This window comes from Lampris incognitus, chromosome 2, assembly GCF_029633865.1.
Source record: "Lampris incognitus isolate fLamInc1 chromosome 2, fLamInc1.hap2, whole genome shotgun sequence".
Taxonomy (NCBI): Eukaryota; Metazoa; Chordata; class Actinopteri; order Lampriformes; family Lampridae; genus Lampris; species Lampris incognitus.
In genome coordinates this window covers 11,138,102-11,157,331 of record NC_079212.1, presented here as the reverse complement: position 1 = coordinate 11,157,331, position 19,230 = coordinate 11,138,102, and the positions used below count along the sequence as shown (strand labels likewise).

Sequence of the window (19,230 nt, the reverse complement as noted above, 5' to 3'; positions counted from 1 at the left end):
TACTGTCTTTGTATTAACTTGTGTTTTACTCGTTTCGGGTGAAGGCGTGTGCGTATACATCACTGCTTGCGGAGTTGTATGGCTGAACCATAACCACTGCGGCAGCCTCGTCTGCTCCGTCTTTGCCTGCCATTTGCATCTGACGCCTCAAAAATATTTATGACAGGTTGTTATAGACTGTAAAGGCATTATAAAAAGAAAGTCACGCTTATGTAAATTCTTTTCTTTAGGCCGGCGCGTCAACGTCAAGATGACAAGTGCAGTCTATTTCAGACAAGCGAGCGCACAACGCTGTAAGAGAAGAGCCATGCCGATGAATCGTTTGGGGAAATGTGACAAACTGTCAGCAAGAAAGGTGCGTGTCAGACATACAAAATGTTTATTTACACTGTAAGGGTGGGAAGGCTTTCCCTCCTCATATGCTTCACGGCGTTTTCCGAGCGCGGCGGTTGGACAGTGGCGAAAGATTGCGCAACTGTAATTTTCATCTCAAAAGCCTTAGGCTGGCAGTTTCTCGGCACTATCCGGGAATCGAACGCTCGTGCTGCCATGTGCTTAGTTTTGTCTGCAGCCTGTAACTTGCTGCCAGTAAATGGTTTTACTGTGGAGGAAGCTTTTTTTTTTTTTTTTTTTTACTCGAAAACCTCCTCATCCTCCTCCGATTATAAGGCAGTGTGGATCCCCAGAGTCCCCCGGAGCTGAAGTATGCACAAGGGTCGTGTGTGTGTGTGCATGTGTGTGTGTGTGTGTGTGTGTGTGTGTGGATGTCATGCCATCTGGAAAATGCAGCAGCTGCAAGCAACTCGTGAGAAACTTGTAAGGATGTGAACAGAACTGCAACCCAGCCCAGGAATGAGTCCGCAGCGAGACGCCGCGTACTGCTCACAAGACTTCCCGCACCGGGATGGCCGCCGATGGCGACCGAGAACGAATATATTTCGAATAAAGTCACGGCCGTGTAGGTGTGGAAGCGCAGGAACGGTTTCCCGCTCGGCGTTTTCAAACATGGAACGTGGGGAAGCCCCTAATGTTCTGCAAATGTGGTTGTCTCACAGATGGTCTTTCTCTTGCTTTCCCTCAACTGTCCCTCTCCATGAGCCCCATCCCTCTCTCTCTCTCTCTCTCTCTCTCTCTCTCTCTCTCTCTCTCTCTCTCTCGCTCTCCCTCTGCATGTTCGAGCTTGCTGTCCAGCATCACAGACTCTCATTAATCATTGACAACGCACTCCCACTCTCTGCCCGGACTGGCGGTGACCTGGCCGGGTACGGCCCGTCTTGTGCTTGAGCCCTGGCACGGCGCTCGGGGGCCTGCTTAACATGGACGCCCATGCTTCACCAGCCAACCTTGTCAACCTCGCATTCCTCTGCTGCGTGTGCACGAGCGCCGGCGCGTCTCATCTTGCACAACTCCGCCGGCCGTACTTAACTACCTCCCATCACCCGACCTCTCCTCCACTTCAGGTTCACGTCAACAAGCAGAAACAGGAACACTGACTGGAATAACTGACCCCTCCCCTCCGAGCCATCCCACCCCGCATGGCCTATCTTTGTTTATTTCTCCCTCTCATCCATATTGTCCTCCCTTTACCTCGGTCGCCGTTTCGTTCATCCGTTTCCTTTGTTTCATCTTTTCTGCTTTCATACGCTATTCAGACCTGCAGTACGACGAGACTAATCCCGCTCCTGCATTATCAGCAGAGCGGCCAAGTTGCGAACGGCGGTATTTCTTAATCTTCCCAGCCTTGCTCTGCCAGTTCTCTCGGAGCGGGCAGCTGTTGCTTGCGCAGCACCTTTGCTCCCCTCCCTTCCCTTTGAGTCCTGGCCCTCTGCCCTGCGTCTATCTAATCCTTAGCTGCGGTTCTTTGCCTCAGACCCTCACGACGCCTCACGATGCAACACTGCGAGCACCCTTGTACAAAATGGCAGTGGCTGATTTATTTGAAACACAAGGGAGGAAAGAAAGTAAATGGTGATGTTTTTTTTTTTTTTACAAGGTGTTCCCTCTAAAAGGGAATGCATTTTGTAGTTTGCACAAACAAGGGGGGGGGGCCCTATGCTCCTACCAGCGCCCCCACCCCACCTCCACCCCCTCTTGGTTCTCTGCCTCTATCAAATGGTCTATACCATCAGACTGCCTCTATTATTGCCGGCCTTCACAAAGTCTAAGCTAGTTACTGCGGGCTATGTTGGAAGTACTACAGCACCGCCCCGTAATCAGGTACCGGCGTATGAAGCACATTGAATTTGGTCCGTGACCCAACTAGGCTACCCAGGAGTCTGCAGTTGGCTTGTAGTACCACTAAAAAGTATACAGAATATGGAAAACTTTCTGCATAGAGTTTTAGCAAATGAGGCATAATGATGCAAAAAGACCGTGTGCGGTGCACACTGCTGTCCTGTCAACTGATTTCGGCTTTACGTCAGAGAGATAACTGGACCTACGGGCATATGACTGGTGTTCAGTCCAACTCTTCAACTCTATGATGAACGCTTCAGGCTGCTCACCAGTCACTTAAGGTCTGAGGGAGAAAACAGGATATACACTAGTTCGCATACACAGGCAGGTATAAAGCTCTGGGAGTTCAGGCACGACACCAAGAAGCAAGAAGTATTCCTCACATATTGACACTTCATTTATTCGTTAAAACAGAAAGGCTGTCATTTTTCTGTCTTGGTAACCTTCTCTCTTTGTTTTAGTTTCCCTCGGCTTGTTTCCCTTTAACTTTACTTCCCGTTCAATTTAAATGATGCTTGAGTCAACTCGCTTGGTTAAGACCTGTTTAGTATGCAGCAAGACTGTTGGGATGTGAAAAATTAATGGCTTAATGCTATGGAGGGTTCTTGAAAAACACACAATTTTCCCTTTTTATGCTTGGTAGAGTTTCTGCATAATATGTGTCTTCTGAAATAACTTTGTATTATTGCTGTGTGATATGACAGCAAAACTGTGAAATGCTTTTTTGTCTCAGACCGGCTTCCCGAACAAACGGTGGATATTGCTACGTTTGGCATTGCTGCAACAATGCCGTGTTCCAATCCTCTTTTACGCTACGTGAGTCACGTCAGTCAACTCAATTAGCTGACTTGTTGATTAAATGGAGAATGCTCCGACTAGAGTTTCACCTGTCGTGTCCATTATTTCAACACAACACTGGCGATGAGAGATGGCTGACTGTTCTCTGCCTCCCACTTCCTGGCTTTACCCGAGAACCACCCATGCATGCCAAGTGTCCGGAAGCGTGCAGATCCTCATAAATCTCTCTGGAGCGCGGAAATAAAGAAGCGCGAGGGCGTGCTTCCGGGAGAGGGTGACTACTGTAACCTACAAAAAGACTCACTGGCTGATTGCCAGGGGGTCGGCCCCCGCTGGTTGAGCGGTTAGCGATGTCGCCTCGTGGTGCAGTACAACACTGGATCTAATCCCGCAGCGGGCGGAAATATGCTCGGTTACAGAATCACTGAATATCCTCGTTTGAGACCTACCTCCTTGCTGTCGGCTTGGATGATGTGTCAGACGGGGGAAAATGTGCATTATTGCTGCACTTTCTCGGAGCAGATTGATAGTGTGTGTTCGAAGTTTTGCAAAATCCACCAAATATGAAGAGATTATAAAACTACTAAAAGAACATTTGTTCTTCTCAATCGCATTGTATTCAGGTGCCGAGATCAACGAGTGGGTGAGTCTTTATCTCAATATGTAGCTGATCTATGGGGCTTAGCTAGTGTATGCAAATTTGAGATGCTACAAGATGAAAAGGTACGTGACCAACTCATTTTAAACATGAATTGTAACAGAATTAGAGACAAACTGTTGCTCAAAAACAATGACCTGACACTAGCCTGGGCTCATAAGATAGCACTGCAGGTTGAGTCTGCATTGGAATGCGTGGCTGGTCCGTTCTGCCCCACCTCGCTGCCCCTGAATGATCAGCCCGTACACAACCTGGCCACAGATGCCGACTCCCCTCGCCAGTGCTGTTAGCAGCCCAGGCAAGTAGCCTCACAACCCTGTGATCGCTCACAGCGGCCATGTGGGAACTGTGGCTCTCCCACATACAGTTCAAGAGCACAAACCTGCCCTGCTCCTGGGAAAACCTGCTCTAACTGTGGAAAGCTCAACCACTTCTACCAAGTCCATAGGTCTGCCCCAGCTGGAGCCCACAGACAACACCCAGCCGCGCCTGCCCCTGCAATAGTAATCCATATGTTCTCTCAGGACGAGTGTCATTTAAAAACATGTTCATGGATGGTTGACGACATCAGTCTACCCCTCCTCCTTGACACGGGGGCCACAGTATCACTGCTGAACTTGGCAACTTGGAACAGATTCTTCTCCCTCAAGCCACCGGGACTGCCCTCCACAACACTACATGGCTACGGTAATGCTGAAATCGACATTGTGGGGTCTCTTCAGCTGCCTGTGAGGCATGAGGACAAGATTCTGCCGATGTTCATTTTCCACGTCTCATGCCATGGGGCCAATCTCCTTGGCCTCAACCTCTTTAGTGGTCCAAGTTTCACCCTGTTAGACACTACTGGCTTAGAGATTTACACTGTCACCAACCCCTAGCAGCAACACTGGCCTGCACTATTCAATGGGCTGGGCCGTCTCACTGCATTGACCCACCAGTCCCTGTTAGACCCAACAGTAATGCCTATTACTGCCCTCACACTGGCCCTTTCTGGATCATGTTGCCCATCCCTAAGACTATACCTGTATGGAATTAAGAATTGTTTTAAATAAGTCAAAAAAATCTTTATTGTCCCTTACAGGCAAAAGTATGAAGTAGGAAGTATAAGTAAGAAGGACAGTTAAAGAAAATGTATTCAAAAATAAATTGCAACCAGTAAAAATTTCTTCTAGATTTAGGTATTAACCAATGAACTGACTCATACATAAAACAGTTGTGGGTTCTATAAGGACACCTAAAAAAAAAGTCGACAGAGATTATTAAACCTACATTGAGAGGGTGAATATTTCTATCTGATGTGTTCTGATGGACAATAGCTGCATAATCTAGTATTGGTAATATCAACTGTTAAATAATTCTTTTCTGACCTGTAGACTGAAACAGTTAATAGAATGATATAATATTCTCAGGCTGCAATTTATTTTCTTTATGACTGAGTCTATATGGGGCTTAAAAGAAAGATGAGAATCAAGCCACAGACCCAAATATTTAAATTCCTCCACTTTCTTGAGTGGTGTCCCATCTAAGAAATTAACTGAGGAATTATTGGTTAAATGCAAAAGGTCAGACCTAGTGCCAAACAACATACTGTAAGACTTCTTATTCAACAGAAGTTTGTTAAAAGAAAACAAATTTTCAGCGGCATCAAAATCAGCCTGTACACTGGATTTGTGAGATGTCAGACTTGGAAGAATAAATCACAGTATCATCTGCATATAATTAAATATGACAATCAGAGGATATTTGTGGGAGAGAAACAACCCTAGAAATCAACCGTGTGGTATGCCTTTTTCCATGATCATGAAATCTGACTGACTGCCCTGAAAAGACTGACGTCTGTGGTGAATACATGAATTAAACCAAATTAAAGAATATTTTGAAAGACCAACAGCACAACGTTTTTCAGAGCAGAGGTAGTGATCAACCATGTCAAAAGCCTTAGTAAGATCTATAAATATTTCACCTGTAAGCATACTGTTGTCCAATGAAGAGGATACATCATTGGTGAATTTTAAAAGCGAAGCGGTTGCAGAGGAGTTATGTCTGAAACCAGATTGGTATGAAGATAAAATGTGAAAGTCATTAACATATTGAGACAGCTGAATATAAATTAACTTTTCAAATACGTTTGCTATACTGTTAATAATGGAAATAGGTCTATAGTTATTGAGATCAAAAGGGTCACCACCTTTATGCAATGGGGTAACTCTGGCACATTTCCAAATTGATGGAACTTCACATGTAGCTTCAGATAAATTAAATAAATCAGACAGATGATATGCCAGAACATGAGGTAAGCTTGATGAACTTAATCTCCAAACCATTTGGATCAGCACCACTACCTGAGCTTAGAGTCAAAATAACCTACAGAATCTCAATTGGATGGATTCTTGTAAAGGAGAAGGAGCTACCAAATTTAGAGTTATTCCATGAGATGTCAGAATAGGGAAAATGAGTAAATTGTTAACTGCAGACAGACGGAACGTTCTGACTGAAGGCATTAGCAATTATAGAGGGATCATTAACAACTTGATTATCAATGCTAATGTGAGTAGTACAGCTTTTGGTGGATGTATTGATTAGACTGTTGATTCTATTCAAAAACTGTTTGGGGTTATAAAAATCATAAGCTAAAGAGTCTTTATAATAATAAGAGTTAGCATTTCTTGTTTTGGTTGTACATATATTCCTTAAATGTTTAAATGGATTATCTCTATAGCATGTGTTTTGGACTTTTCATAGAGGCACCAAAGATACAAAACATAGTTAATGATTAATTCACCAATAAATAATTGTTCAGTGGTGGTAAATCACTGTGTGTGTGTGGTGTGTGTGGTGTGTGTGTGTGTGTGTGTGTGTGTGAGATGTTTCACAAGCTATGCATCAGTGAGGAAGCCTTGACATTAATGACTCCCTGAGAGCTTATCAAACCATGCAACCTCCTATAGTGTTGAACTAAGCAGGGCAACACAGAGCACACCTCTGCAGGCACAATTTATCGTGCTTGATAAGCTCAGTCCTGGGGTTCAACGGTCAGTCTCAAGAGGCAGAACCTGGGTCAGAGGGCAGATGCGGAGTCCCATATTCTCAACACATCTCCAACCCATATCTATACAATAGACCAGGGTGATGTTCCTTAAGAAAGAAACTCGCCAGGGGGACATATTATCTCCAGTTCCTTTCACATTCACAGTGACAGAATGATGATGTGGGCAGTGTCTAGACTTCACCTGATGACCCGAGTAATGGTGTACAGCTCAGCAAACACACAGACCAAGAAACAGTGTGTATGTCATGGGGGATTCATCCCACAGCTGCCCTGTCCCCAGGGGAGCGTGGGATGAAGGGGGCAATGTGGTGATGTGCTGATGCTTTGTGATCATGCTTTACTTCTCTGTGCCTTCATACTTCTTTGGGAAAACCAACTTATCCAAAGGACAGCGTTATTATAAGTGATTCTTGATAATTAATAAAGATTGCATTTGCAGGTGGAGAACCTGAAATCCGCTTGCAGGTCTAGGACACGTGCTATACGAACCCCGTGTTGTAGGCCAAGCCTGCCGACAGCACAGGTTAAGAAAAAGAAGGAAAACAAACTCTGTCATCATCTTCCTAAGCTGATTCAATGCCTAACTCGCCAGGAATGCACAATAATTGGGGGGGGGGGGGACAAAACATCAAAATAAATGGAATTTAGTTCATTCTTGCAGATGAATGTGTTTGGTTTCTTGCACAACGTGTCCTTTAGCAGCATCCCTGGTCTGCATGCTAGAGAAAGTGAGCAAATACCAACGCCCCCACCACCATACACAGTACACACACACACAGAAACATGCAAACACACAAGCACAAACCCATGGATTCCTATTGCAAAAGTCTTTTTCCCCCAATTAGTCCACTTTCAGCCTGGGTCCCTTTGAGATTCCTTCCTATTTTTGTTCTCTCCTTCAGAGCAATCTGCACTGCCTCCATTCTGTTGGACTGGACTGTACACATTACATTGTTTTGAGCTGGACACATACCATCATAGGTACCGCTCTCGAGCAGAAGTCCACTCTCCTCCAGAACACGGAACTCCCCCACACTGATGAAGTTGTAGTCTACTCCAGGGACCTCCCCCTCTCTGGGCTGCCGAGTCGTACCTGCCAACAATACCAAAAGTTGAAAACAGAGTGAGCGTCAACAGTGGCGAAAACAATGCACTGACAGAGGGAGGTTGGGTGTGGCGCTGTTTCCAAAAGACTCGTGGGGATACGAGTCGAGTCCAAATACAGTACCCCAGGAGGAACTTGTGTCTACATCATGAATAGTCAACAGTGTCAACATCAGAAAGCTATGAATGAATTATTCTAATTTGAAACTGAGAAAATGTCCTTCGCGCATTATGAAAGTTAGGGCAGAGCGCAGCAAAGCTGTCAGAACACTGAGGGAGCAAAATGGTAATGAAAAATGATAATGGGCTGTATTTTAAAGACCATTATTCCTTAGAGACTATTGACAGCAGCAGCACGCCTTTTCTTCCTCAAGGCAACAATCTGATGGTGTACTGCTCCAGCGGAGGGGTGAACGGCATTAGAAAAAATCAGAATAATGGTAGGATTTGTCCACTTGTGGCCTGGTTGGCTGCATCGGCCCTTCAGGGGCCTTAGTTAGGTGAGCGCCGCATGCATGAGTGGAACGACCATCAAAATCTATCTTCAGCCATGAACTACTGCATGTGTGAAACAGCTACCATGTTCATCCATTCATGTATGTGATGTACATTCACAGCGCATGGGAAATCCTCAGTGGGATCTAACACCCCGGCTTGGATTCCCAGGCCAAGTCCAAGAGTTGAAAATAATGAGGAAATATGAAAGTGTTGACTTCTACATGCAACAGCTCTGAAATAAAGACCGCTCACACAAATGTAGCGTGACGCCTTAAAGAGAAAATACATTCACAGAGGCAAGGCCACAATCAACAATGTCCTCGTTTCCTGGAATTCATCTCGGCATGCGGTTAAAAGGAACTCTCAATTTTTGAACTCAGAAACATCTAAGGGCCTTGTGGCAGTGTCCACAAAGTAGCTGTCCTACTTAATGTCAATTAATGAAAAAAAAAAAACGACGCTTTAAGAGAGATGTTTGATTTGGTTTAAAGCCACAAAAGTCAGGAAATTCGAATGAGCAGTTTCAAAGCAAACAGAAGTCTCTCTGTACTATCCGATATTTCCAGTACTCTTTTTATATATATATATATATATATATATATATATATCCGACTGTTACACAGTGCTGTAGCTACATGTTGGCATACTGTACTTCACACAACATGTAGGCCTTCTCATCACAGACTGCTTCCATATTTCAGCTGATTCAGACGGTCACTTTCAAAGACACGAGGGTTATTTTTTTCATGATCATTTGGTTTGTCTATAAAACAATCTTTTTTTTTTTTTTTAATAAAACTATTTTTTTTTTACCCCTTTTATTCCCCAGTTGTATCCAGTTAATTACCCTGCTCTTCCGAGCCGTCCCGGTCGCTGCTCCGCCCCCTCTGCCGATCCGGGGAGGGCTGCAGACTACCACGTCTCCTCCGAAACATGTGGAGTCAGTCGCCAGCCGCTTTTTTCCACCTGACAGTGAGGAGTTTCACCAGGGGGAGGTAGCGCGTGGGAGGATCACGCTATTCCCCCCAGTCCCCCCTCCCCCCCAAACAGGTGCCCTGAACCGACCAGAGGAGGCGCTAGTGCAGCGACCAGGACACATACCCACATCCGGCTTCCCACCCGCAGACACGGCCAATTGTGTCTGTAGGGACGCCCCACCAAGCCGGAGGTAACACGGGGATTCGAACCAGCGATTCCCGTGTTGGTAGGCTACGGAACAGACTGCTACGCTACCCGGATGCCCTAAGAGTTTGTTTTTTTTTAAAGCTTGCAATGACATCGCACTACCTGGATGACTGAAATAAACTGAAAGAAAAGAGAAAGGCGGATGACTCATCGGAATGAAGTCTGATAAATAGCAATCTTTACCCGCAGTCTCCAACTATGCTGAGACTCGAATACCGTTTATCACCCAAAACATGGGAGTGACGATAAACTAACTGGTCTTGACTTGTGAGAACCCAGAAGTTGCAAAACATTGCATCATTTCTCAGTCAGAAAGATGTTATTTTCTCCCCATGTTGATTCTTTGCATCTTATGATAATTAAGTGCCTTTTATTAGTGCTGGATCTTATTTATGTGTTCACTCATCCATACAAAGTAAGCGTTAATGCTGGACTGACGCTTGATCAGTTCTAGTTACCACACCCAGCCTGAAAGCGGCTCGCGGAGAAACACGAGTCGAGGGTGTGAACAACAGAATCGGGTGGGCACACATCGAAAGGTCTTAACTGGATGTACTGCCGCACTGGTGGGTGTAGCCACTTCCTGACCGGCTCTTCTTCTTCTTTTTGCTTGTTCCCTGCTTCCCAGGGGTCGCCACAGCGGACCTGACAGTCTCCGTCGGCACCCCGCGAGGGCACAGCACCGATGGCAGTCCTGTCAATCCACACAATGATCTGGCAAAATTTTACGTCGGATGCCGTCCCTGACACAACCACTAACTATAAAACCTATATTATGCCATTTGCACCATAATGATTTGCATTTATTTGTTAATTATTTATTCAACATTTTATTGAGAAAAAAACCCCCCACCGTCTTTGCAACACATGACTTTTTCGATTACAAGGAAAAAACTTGATCTGATACTCAAAGAGGGTTGAATCAGTTCATCTGGATACAATGTTTACTGACAGATACATTTCATCACTCAACTAAGTGACTTCTTTTTTTTTTTAGCCCCCCCCCCCTTTTCTCCCCAATTGTATCCAGCCAATTACCCCACTCTTCCGAGCCGTCCCGGTCCCGTCTCCACCACCTCTGCTGATCTGGGGAGGGCTGCAGACTACCACATGCCTCCTCCGATACATGTGGAGTCTCCAGCCGCTTCTTTTCACCTGACCGTGAGGAGTTTCGCCAGGGGGACGTAGTGCATGGGAGGATCACGCTATTCCCCCCAGTTCCCCCTCCCCCCGAACAGGTGCCCCGACTGACGAGAGGAGGCGCTAGTGCACCTACCAGGACACATACCCACATCCGGCTTCCCACCCGCAGACACGGCCAGCTGTGTCTGTAGGGATGCCAAGCCAGAGGCAACACGGGGATTCGAACCTGCAATCCCCATGTCGGTAGGCAACAGGATAGACCACCACGCTACCCTGACACCAAGTGACCTCTTCAGTCTAAACTGACCGCAATTATCCCCACCCTTATAAACAATACGACCAAAACCAACGACCAGTTTCATATGCAAATATGGCCGTGACCATAAACTAGAGTTTCGATGGCCACATGTACGAGTCACAGAGGATTTGGGAATGTTTGCAATCACAACATTGTAAGATGAAGACAGATGTACTCTTAGCTCCCCCTCCCCCTCCCCCCACCCCCTCGGTTCAGGGATGGTCGATGGCCTCTTTGACTCCCCGTTCAAACCAGGGGTGGGGATACCTGCAGTCAGTTTAGACTGAAGAGGTCACTTAGATGAGTGATGGAACGTATCTGTCAATCAACGTTGTGTCCAGATGAACTGATTCAACCTTCTTTGGGTTTCATACCTGGATTACTGAGCGTGCTTCAAGACATTTTGATCTGATACTCGAGATTCTTTCTGATGCTTACTTCTCACAACTTATTTCTTTAGCTTAGCGGGGGGAGGACAAGTTGTCCATTAAGAAGGAACCTGAACAGCAAGCTGAAGGCCATTTGTCTCTCTAGCACTTAAACACTTGTAAGAATGCACCTTCAGTCTTCTAAAGGAGAAAAGGAGTTATTCCCAAGATCAAATACCCATAAAAGTTTTATCTATTTTTTTCATATTTCCAACAACCATCCACAGTTTTTATCTTGCAGTGCCACTCGTGGGGCTGGCCGCCCTGCCATAATGGATATGAACGCCCGGGGAAGAAGAGAGGTAGCCGAGGGTTCAGCCAAGCTTCAAGGATTATGTGGCACTCCGGACCCCCGGCACTATCTCCCCCTCCTGTCTTCTCTTTGTGGGCGGCAAGAACGACATTTAATGAATCCTCATCCTGCGCCGTGGAAGGAGGAAGTCACGCTCCTCTCGCTCCGAGACGCCATTCGGGCTCGTTGTAATAAGCGAAAGGCGGCATGCTGCAGAGTGGCCTTTCCGGGCCCCTTGTAAAGTCACGGGAGCTCAGCGGGCGGCGTAAACCCTGCAAACCCCACGCCTTGCCACAGCAGCGTGGACGAGGTGCACACGCCGGCTGGCTGGAGTATGACGGGGATGCCTCTTGTGAGATAAACACGGCACTGGTTTTTATAACAGTGTTGACACTCGAAACCCACGCCGAGCGGTGTAAAACTAGTACTCGAGACGTAATTGCTTTAATGACTCCTGCAATCCTTGTGGTTGCTCGAGGCAAACACGGCGCTGCTCTCGTTCAGCTGCCGCCGTGTTTTATCTCTGCAGTTGTTTAAGATTGCATTGGCTAATTTCGTTCTCCGTTCTTTTTTTTTGCGAGACTTACACGTTCACGCATACATGTCTGCAGTGTGGGAAGTGATTTCCGGAAATCACCACAATGATTTACAAACGGAAAACATTTCAATGCAGTGGCCCATAAAAGGGATATAAATGAGCGAACGCGTTCACCGAGATGAGGAATTAAGCAGCCTTCTAGGGGTTATAATTACTTCCAGTTATTTCCAATCACTCATCCATGTTGTATTACAATTTACAAACGGAAAACAACACACTGCTTTTAGCTTGAATTTTCACCGTAACAAAACGTCGGCGACTCAAATCTTTCTGAACAGTAATTGAAAGTTTGCACAGATAAGAACTGAGCGTGCATCACTGACAAATGGAGAAATTGACGTGGATTTGAAAATGACGAGGGAATAAAAGCCGCTTCTTCTCTCCCCCCCCCCCCCCCGCCCAGTTATTTAAATCATCCTTTTGTTTTAAGCGGTGGCGAAGCAGGCTCGCTGAGAATAAGCCGGCTTGGGAGGAGAAAAAAAAGGAGGAAAAAAAAGGATGTACAGGAGTTAAATGTAAATTAAGCAAAGTTTAAACTGAGGCTTCATTTTATCATAAATCCAAGTTTAGGATAAAATGAGGGACAAGAGGGCAATCTGAGGGGGCGTCCAGGTAGCATAGCGGTCTATTCCGTTGCCTACCAACCCAGGGATCTTCGGTTTGAATCCCCGTGTTACCTTTGTATTGGTTGGCCGTCTCCTAAGACACGACTGGCCGTGTCTGCAGGTGGGAAACTAGATGTGGGTATGTGTCCTGGTCGCTGCACTAGCGCCTCCTCTGGTAAGTCGGGGCGCCTGTTCAAGGGGGGGAGGGGGGTAGCATGATCTTCCCATGTGCTACGTCCCCCTGGTGAAACTCCTCACTGTCAGGTGAAAAGAAGCGGCTGGTGACTCCACATGTATGGGAGGAGGCATGTGGTAGTCTGCAGCCCTCCCCGGATCGGCAGAGGGGGTGGAGCAGGGACCGGGACGGCTTGGAAGAGTGGTGTAATTGGCCAGGTACAATGAGGGGGGGGGGAGGGGATAAAAAAAGAAGATGAACTGAAGGAGGGGGGTAACTAAAAAAAAGCAAAATGGGCAAAAGAACGGGGAAAAGCAGAGCCTAGAGAGTAAAGGGTGGACTTTCGTCTTCGGCGGGTCATTACTCACATGGGATAGTCCTCAGGTAAGGTTGTCCCTGATCACCTGCTGCAGCTTGTGGTCCAGGGAGCCTTTCTGGAACTGGAGACTGAGGTAGTGACGCAGGTCGGTATTCAACACCTTACCTGGAGGACAGCAGAGGACAGACAGGTACAATTTGGATCAGAAGGACATCAAAATTTACATAAAGGGAGACGTAAATGACACAGATTTAAGCACTGATGACAGGATTTGAGGATTTCGTGAAAATTAAAACAAAACAGTGAATTTGCACCAAACAATGAGCTACTCCACAATCACCTGAGCGGGGGAGGAAAATTACAAGACAAACTGCAAGGTAAAAGGCTGGGCACCGTGGGTGATGACGATCGCTGTGCTCGAGCGGGGCTACGGTACAGCGCTACCACTGGCGTTATCATTGACGGTGCACCGGGGGCCCAGAGCCTGTCAGGGGCCCATGAAGGTAGGCAGGTTTTTTTTTTTTTTCTTTTGCCGCTTAATAGTCTTTTGAGACGGGGAGCGATTGACGCGACTAAGTTACCAGTGGTTTTGCGGTTCGATTCCAGGGGAGGATGTTAGCTTAGCTTTGATAAATTTGGCGCTTCGGCTGCTGCTCGCGGTGCCGATCAACGGGCCGGTTTGCTGGTTGAGAGTTGCATGGCGAGCCCCTCCATGGTGACACAGCAACGGTCTGCTTTGCAGTCGTCTGGAGTGTTTGCGTGTGTGTCCACGGATCTGTTGGCGCATGATCGTGTCCTTTTGGCGAGGGGGCAAAAAAAAAATTGCAACGGGGCCAGTTACATTTATGTTACACTACAGAGTCCTACGTAGGAGTCCCAAAGGCTCGAGTGGCAGATTGAAACCATCTTATCTGATGAAACTTTAATTGGATTCTTCCAGCGACTACCCAGATGTAGGGGTGATGAGGAGATGGAGGAGGGCGATGTAAAGACAGTTGCCACGTTCTGCAGCCAACAGCAGCTCGGCGGAGCTTGAGAACAGGTTGTGGGGGCTGTGCAGGCATCCTGACATTTAGCATTCTCCTCAGTGACTGAATGTCAGGGGGAAAATGAGAGGGGGGGGGCATTAAAGGGGAAAATTCCTCTTGTGTGTGTGCGATAGTATTGTTCCTGTGTAAGCTGCAGCGTAAACCCCAGCTGTTGCTGTTTTTGAAGCCGCTACGGCGCGTCAGCCTCTCTCAGGATGGGGCGAAGAAACGCCCAGTTTGGAAAAAGGGCTTCAGTTACACAAGGCGTCGACAAGCGCGGTCTCTCTCCTCGCGCCGCCTGGCAGAGGTGGAGGTTTCCCTTTGTCCTCTCACCTTCTCCACACAGCTGAGGTGGTGGGTATTGTCTCAATCCTTAATCACAATAACATCTACTTCCTTTTTGCCCAAATTGTACTTGGCCAACCGCCCCACTCTTCCGAGCCGTCCCGGTCGCTGCTCCAACCCCCCCCCGTCAATCCGGGGGAGGGCTGCAGACTACCACATGCCTCCTCCGATACATGTGGGAGTCACCAGCCGCTTCTTTTCACCGGACAGTGAAGAGTTTTGCCAGGGGGATGTAGCGCGTGGGAGGATCACATTACCCCCCCCCACCCCCCCACCATTGGTCGGCCCCAAACCGACCAGAGGAGGTGCTAGTGTGGCGACCAGGACACATACCCACATCCGGCTTCCCACCTGCAGACACGGCCAGTTGTGTCTGTAGGGACGCCCGACCAAGCCGGAGGTAACATGGGGATTCGAACCGGCGATCCCCGTGCTGGTAGGGCAACGGAATAGACCGCTACGCCCACCCACATGGCTCCTTTGCTTTTCATACTACAGATTAATATGTCCTTAAAAAGCCCCATGAAATGCGATCAGGAAGTTGGTTTTCTTTTTTACCTCTTGGGTTTTAATCACATGATCACATGATACAGGAAGTGGAGGCAGGACTTACCAACATTTATTTGATTGACGTTTGACAGACCTGACCAATTCAAAAACGGGTTGCGGCAAAGACAACACAGTGACAAAGATGTGAGCTTCCTCTCCCGCTGTTGCAAACTACTCGCCTCCTCCATCAGCCCCACCCCTGCTTATGGACCAGATGGAGAAGGAGGAGGAGGGGGGAGGAGGACGTACATCATTCTGTCCCAGGCGTCAAGCCATATAGATCTGAGCCGTTGGCATGCAGAGGAAGTGGGACATTATTGGTCATGCTGAGGAGGCTCGGCAGGTAGGCCATGAAAACAATTACTGACGTGTTCGCATCACAAACGCATTGCTGAAGAACGTCTGTGCTGCAAGTCTGCATCACAACATCAGTGACGGGAGGGGCAAGGAGGCCGGCTACTGCAAAATCTATAATCTCCTTCTACTGGCAGGGATTTCTACATATGCCACTGAGTGAAAGATATGTAAACAAAAATAACAACCATTTTTCAGCCAGCGATAACAAGAAATAAATAAAATATCATGTTCATGGTGTATATACTGACAGACTGGTGTACAGTACAACAGACGATGTGTGGTAGCAGGAAGAAAAAGACCCGGTTTCATGGCGCTGGTGATAAATGTCAGCTTAATGAGCCACGAGGATAACGGCCTGCAAATTTAAATGGGACGTGTGCCCTTTAATAATGTCCAAAAAAACCCCAAACTTGCTGATAAATACACACGATGGAACCCGTGGACCGACTGCTTTGCCTCGGACATTAAATATTCTGTTTTGTTTCTGTTTTTCAGTCCGACCTTTAGGGGAAATACAGTCGGTGAAATACACACAGATGGACAAAATCCTGTGTGTGTGTGTGTGTGTGTGTGTGTGTGTGTGTGTGTGTGTCCACTTCGGTTTCTGTTTGGCGTTTTATCAAGATTTTCTGCCATAACAGAGGAAAACAACTTTGCTCGCTGCAACTAAGAAAGATGGTTTGAGCCCAGCCACCTGTGTGTAAACTCTGGGGTCGATTTGGAGGGAGACTGGGTTTAAAGAAAAAAAGAAAGAAACAAAATCAACAACAAAATTCTATAAAATCCATAATACAACATTACCTGGTCTAACACAATGTGATTGTGTAAATATTTGACCAAACTAGCACTGGTAGTACTGGTAGGTAGTGACTGCTACTAAAACGCCACACAATTCAACAAATGCGCTCCATTTGTAAACTTCAAAATATGCCTCTCCATGTGAGTTGATGTTCTTTTTTTTTTTGTTGAATTTTCCCCTTTTTCTCCCCATTGTACCTGGCCAATTACCCCACTCTTCTGACCCGTCCCGGTCCTCTGCTCCACCCGCTCTGCCGAGCTGGGAAGGGTTGCAGTCTACCACATGCCCCCTCTGTGGAGTTGCCAGTAGCATGTGGGGGGATCATGTTATTCCCCCTCAGTTCCCCCCCCCCCCGGAAAGGTGCCCCTACTGACCAGAAGAGGCGCTAGTGCAGCGACCAGGACAAATACCCACATCTGGCTTCCCACCCACAGACATGGCCATTTTTGTCTGTAGGGGTGCCCGACTAAGCCAGAGGTAACGGGGATTCGAACCGGCGATCCCCGTGTTGTAGGCAACAGAATAGACCGCTACACTCCTGGACACCCGATGATGTTCATTTTAAATGAATTACATTTGTATAGCACTTTCTCTAGACACCTGAAGTGCTTCACAGTGAAGGGGGTAACTCACCTCAACCACCACCAATGTGTACCACCACCTGGGTGGTGCACGGCAGCCATTTTGCATCAGAACGCTCAACACGCATCAGCTTGAGGTGGAGAGGGAGGAATCATTGAGCCAACTACACAGGGGGATGATTAGGTGTCCAGATGGAGAGAGCCAGGTTGGGAATGATAAGTGCCATGGGATCTTTAATGACCACAGTGAGTCAGGACCTCGGTTTAACGTCTTGTCTGAAGGACGGTGTCTCCTACAGCACAGTGCCCCCGTCCCCGCACTGAAGGGCATTGGGATTTTTTGTTTTGTTTTGCTTATTAGGACCAGAGGGAAGACTGCCCCCTACTGGCACACCAACTCGACTTCTGGCGGCAACTCAGTTTTCCCGGGTGGTCTCCCATCCAAGTACTAGCCAAGCTCAAACCTGCTTAGCTTCTATCATTCGGCAGAGCCAGGGTATATGCTGTATGGCTGCCGGCAAACTTTAGATGCGGTACATCAGCTGTTTGATGTATTTGATTGTTATTGGGGTTAATTTGGTTACAGTTAGCTGCCGTCAAATATAGCTGGTCCATTCGCTTAGTGCAAATCTTAATCATTTGGACAAGAAGTACACCTCCCACCCAACGCTCAGATATCTCAAACAGTCGTGTCTCGCAGGTATTGTCAAGTACATGAATATTCACTATTCAATTCTAAACTCATGAAACTCACTTTTTCCATCCCCGTCATCCCCATTTTATTGCTCTACTTATTTTTGTATTTGGCTTTTTCATTTTTTCTATTTGTTTATTCTCATTTAATTTTCAACTGGATAAGCTCAACTGTTCTTTTCTGTGTACGGATCAACAGTCGTTCACAGGAAAACAACACACACAGACAAAGACAACAAAAGATAGCTTCTCTCGTGGAAATATTGTTTTAGACACTTGCTGAAAGAGCAGCAAAACGGGCGGTCATGACGCAAAACATCTCCTCGGAGGAAAAAGTGGAAAGACTTCGACGTGACGAACATCCAACACATCCCACGCCTGGCATGAACCGTCTTCCCCAAGTCGGACGAGCAAATTAAACGGCATCCATTTCCAGCCATAAATCTTATGAGACAGACTCGGCTGCACAAAGCATATGCTGAATAAAGGAGAAAAAAAAGGCACACTGGTGGAGGCACACTGCCCACCTAAATCCAAAATGACTGTAAATTAAATCAAAAGCTTCAATTTGTCCCCCAAGGTGGAAAATAGGACCGCCACTGAGATCGCAGATCCACAGCCTTCTTATTGGTCGGATGAGCAGCGTGCTAATCCACCCCTTTAACAGCTGCCAAAAAGGGCTGTAAACATAAACTTGACAAGAACATTGCAAGCTTCATCAATAAGAACCCATACCATCGCTCAAAAACAATGTGATATCTGAACAAGCCCTCTGCCAGAACACAAATGACCTATAAATTGTAGTGAACGTTGGAGCGGAGAGGCCTCTAGCCACTTTGACTGTGTCTGTTATTTTACTTATATTGAAACAGTCCAGTGACTGCAGTATGGCAGAGATACAGCTGCGGGGCCAGGGCCAAAAGAAACTCGCCTCTTCATTATGTAACTCCATGAACACTTTACTGGCACAATGAAAGTTGGGGAATTTAGGTCGGTGAAACAAAAGCTGGCTCTTGCCACATATCACAACTTGCAGACCGCAAGCCTGTGGTCCCTGTTCCCAGAAGCTGTGAGACATAAAACCCCCAAACTCTAACACATGAGAATGCACCCCCCCCCACACACAGAGCGTAGTTACATCCCTCCTATTCCAGGTCAACACTGTTTCAATGGGACATGGAAGGGAAGGAGGGATACTGCCTCAACCAGAATTCCTGCTTAGGAATTCTGCTCTACATGGAATGTCACCCTGGCTCCATTTCCATGCACATTATCCTCGCTGGAAGAACAATGAGCATTAAACTATGGACAATAGAGACAGTGCTAATTGCTATTACAGAATTTCTGTGGCTATTGCTGGGATACCCGGGTGTGTCAACAAAATACTGTCCCCCGCCCCCACTCCACCCTTTTATACACACATGCACACATATCATCAAACAAACTCCTTCTAATACTCCCTGTGTGAGACAGGGCAAACTCTGTGGCCTGGC

The 19,230-nt window shown here is 46.9% G+C and overlaps 1 protein-coding gene across 1 annotated transcript in view; it reads right to left on the bottom strand.

The window, feature by feature from the left end:
• The window catches only part of LOC130108432 (membrane-associated guanylate kinase, WW and PDZ domain-containing protein 3-like), a 160,702-nt gene that overhangs the window by 46,282 nt on the left and 95,190 nt on the right, over positions 1 to 19,230 (bottom strand). The window contains 3 exon segments of the mRNA XM_056275346.1: positions 7,714 to 7,833; positions 13,435 to 13,455; positions 13,458 to 13,550. Of these exon segments, the coding sequence (XP_056131321.1) occupies positions 7,714 to 7,833; positions 13,435 to 13,455; positions 13,458 to 13,550 (234 nt within the window).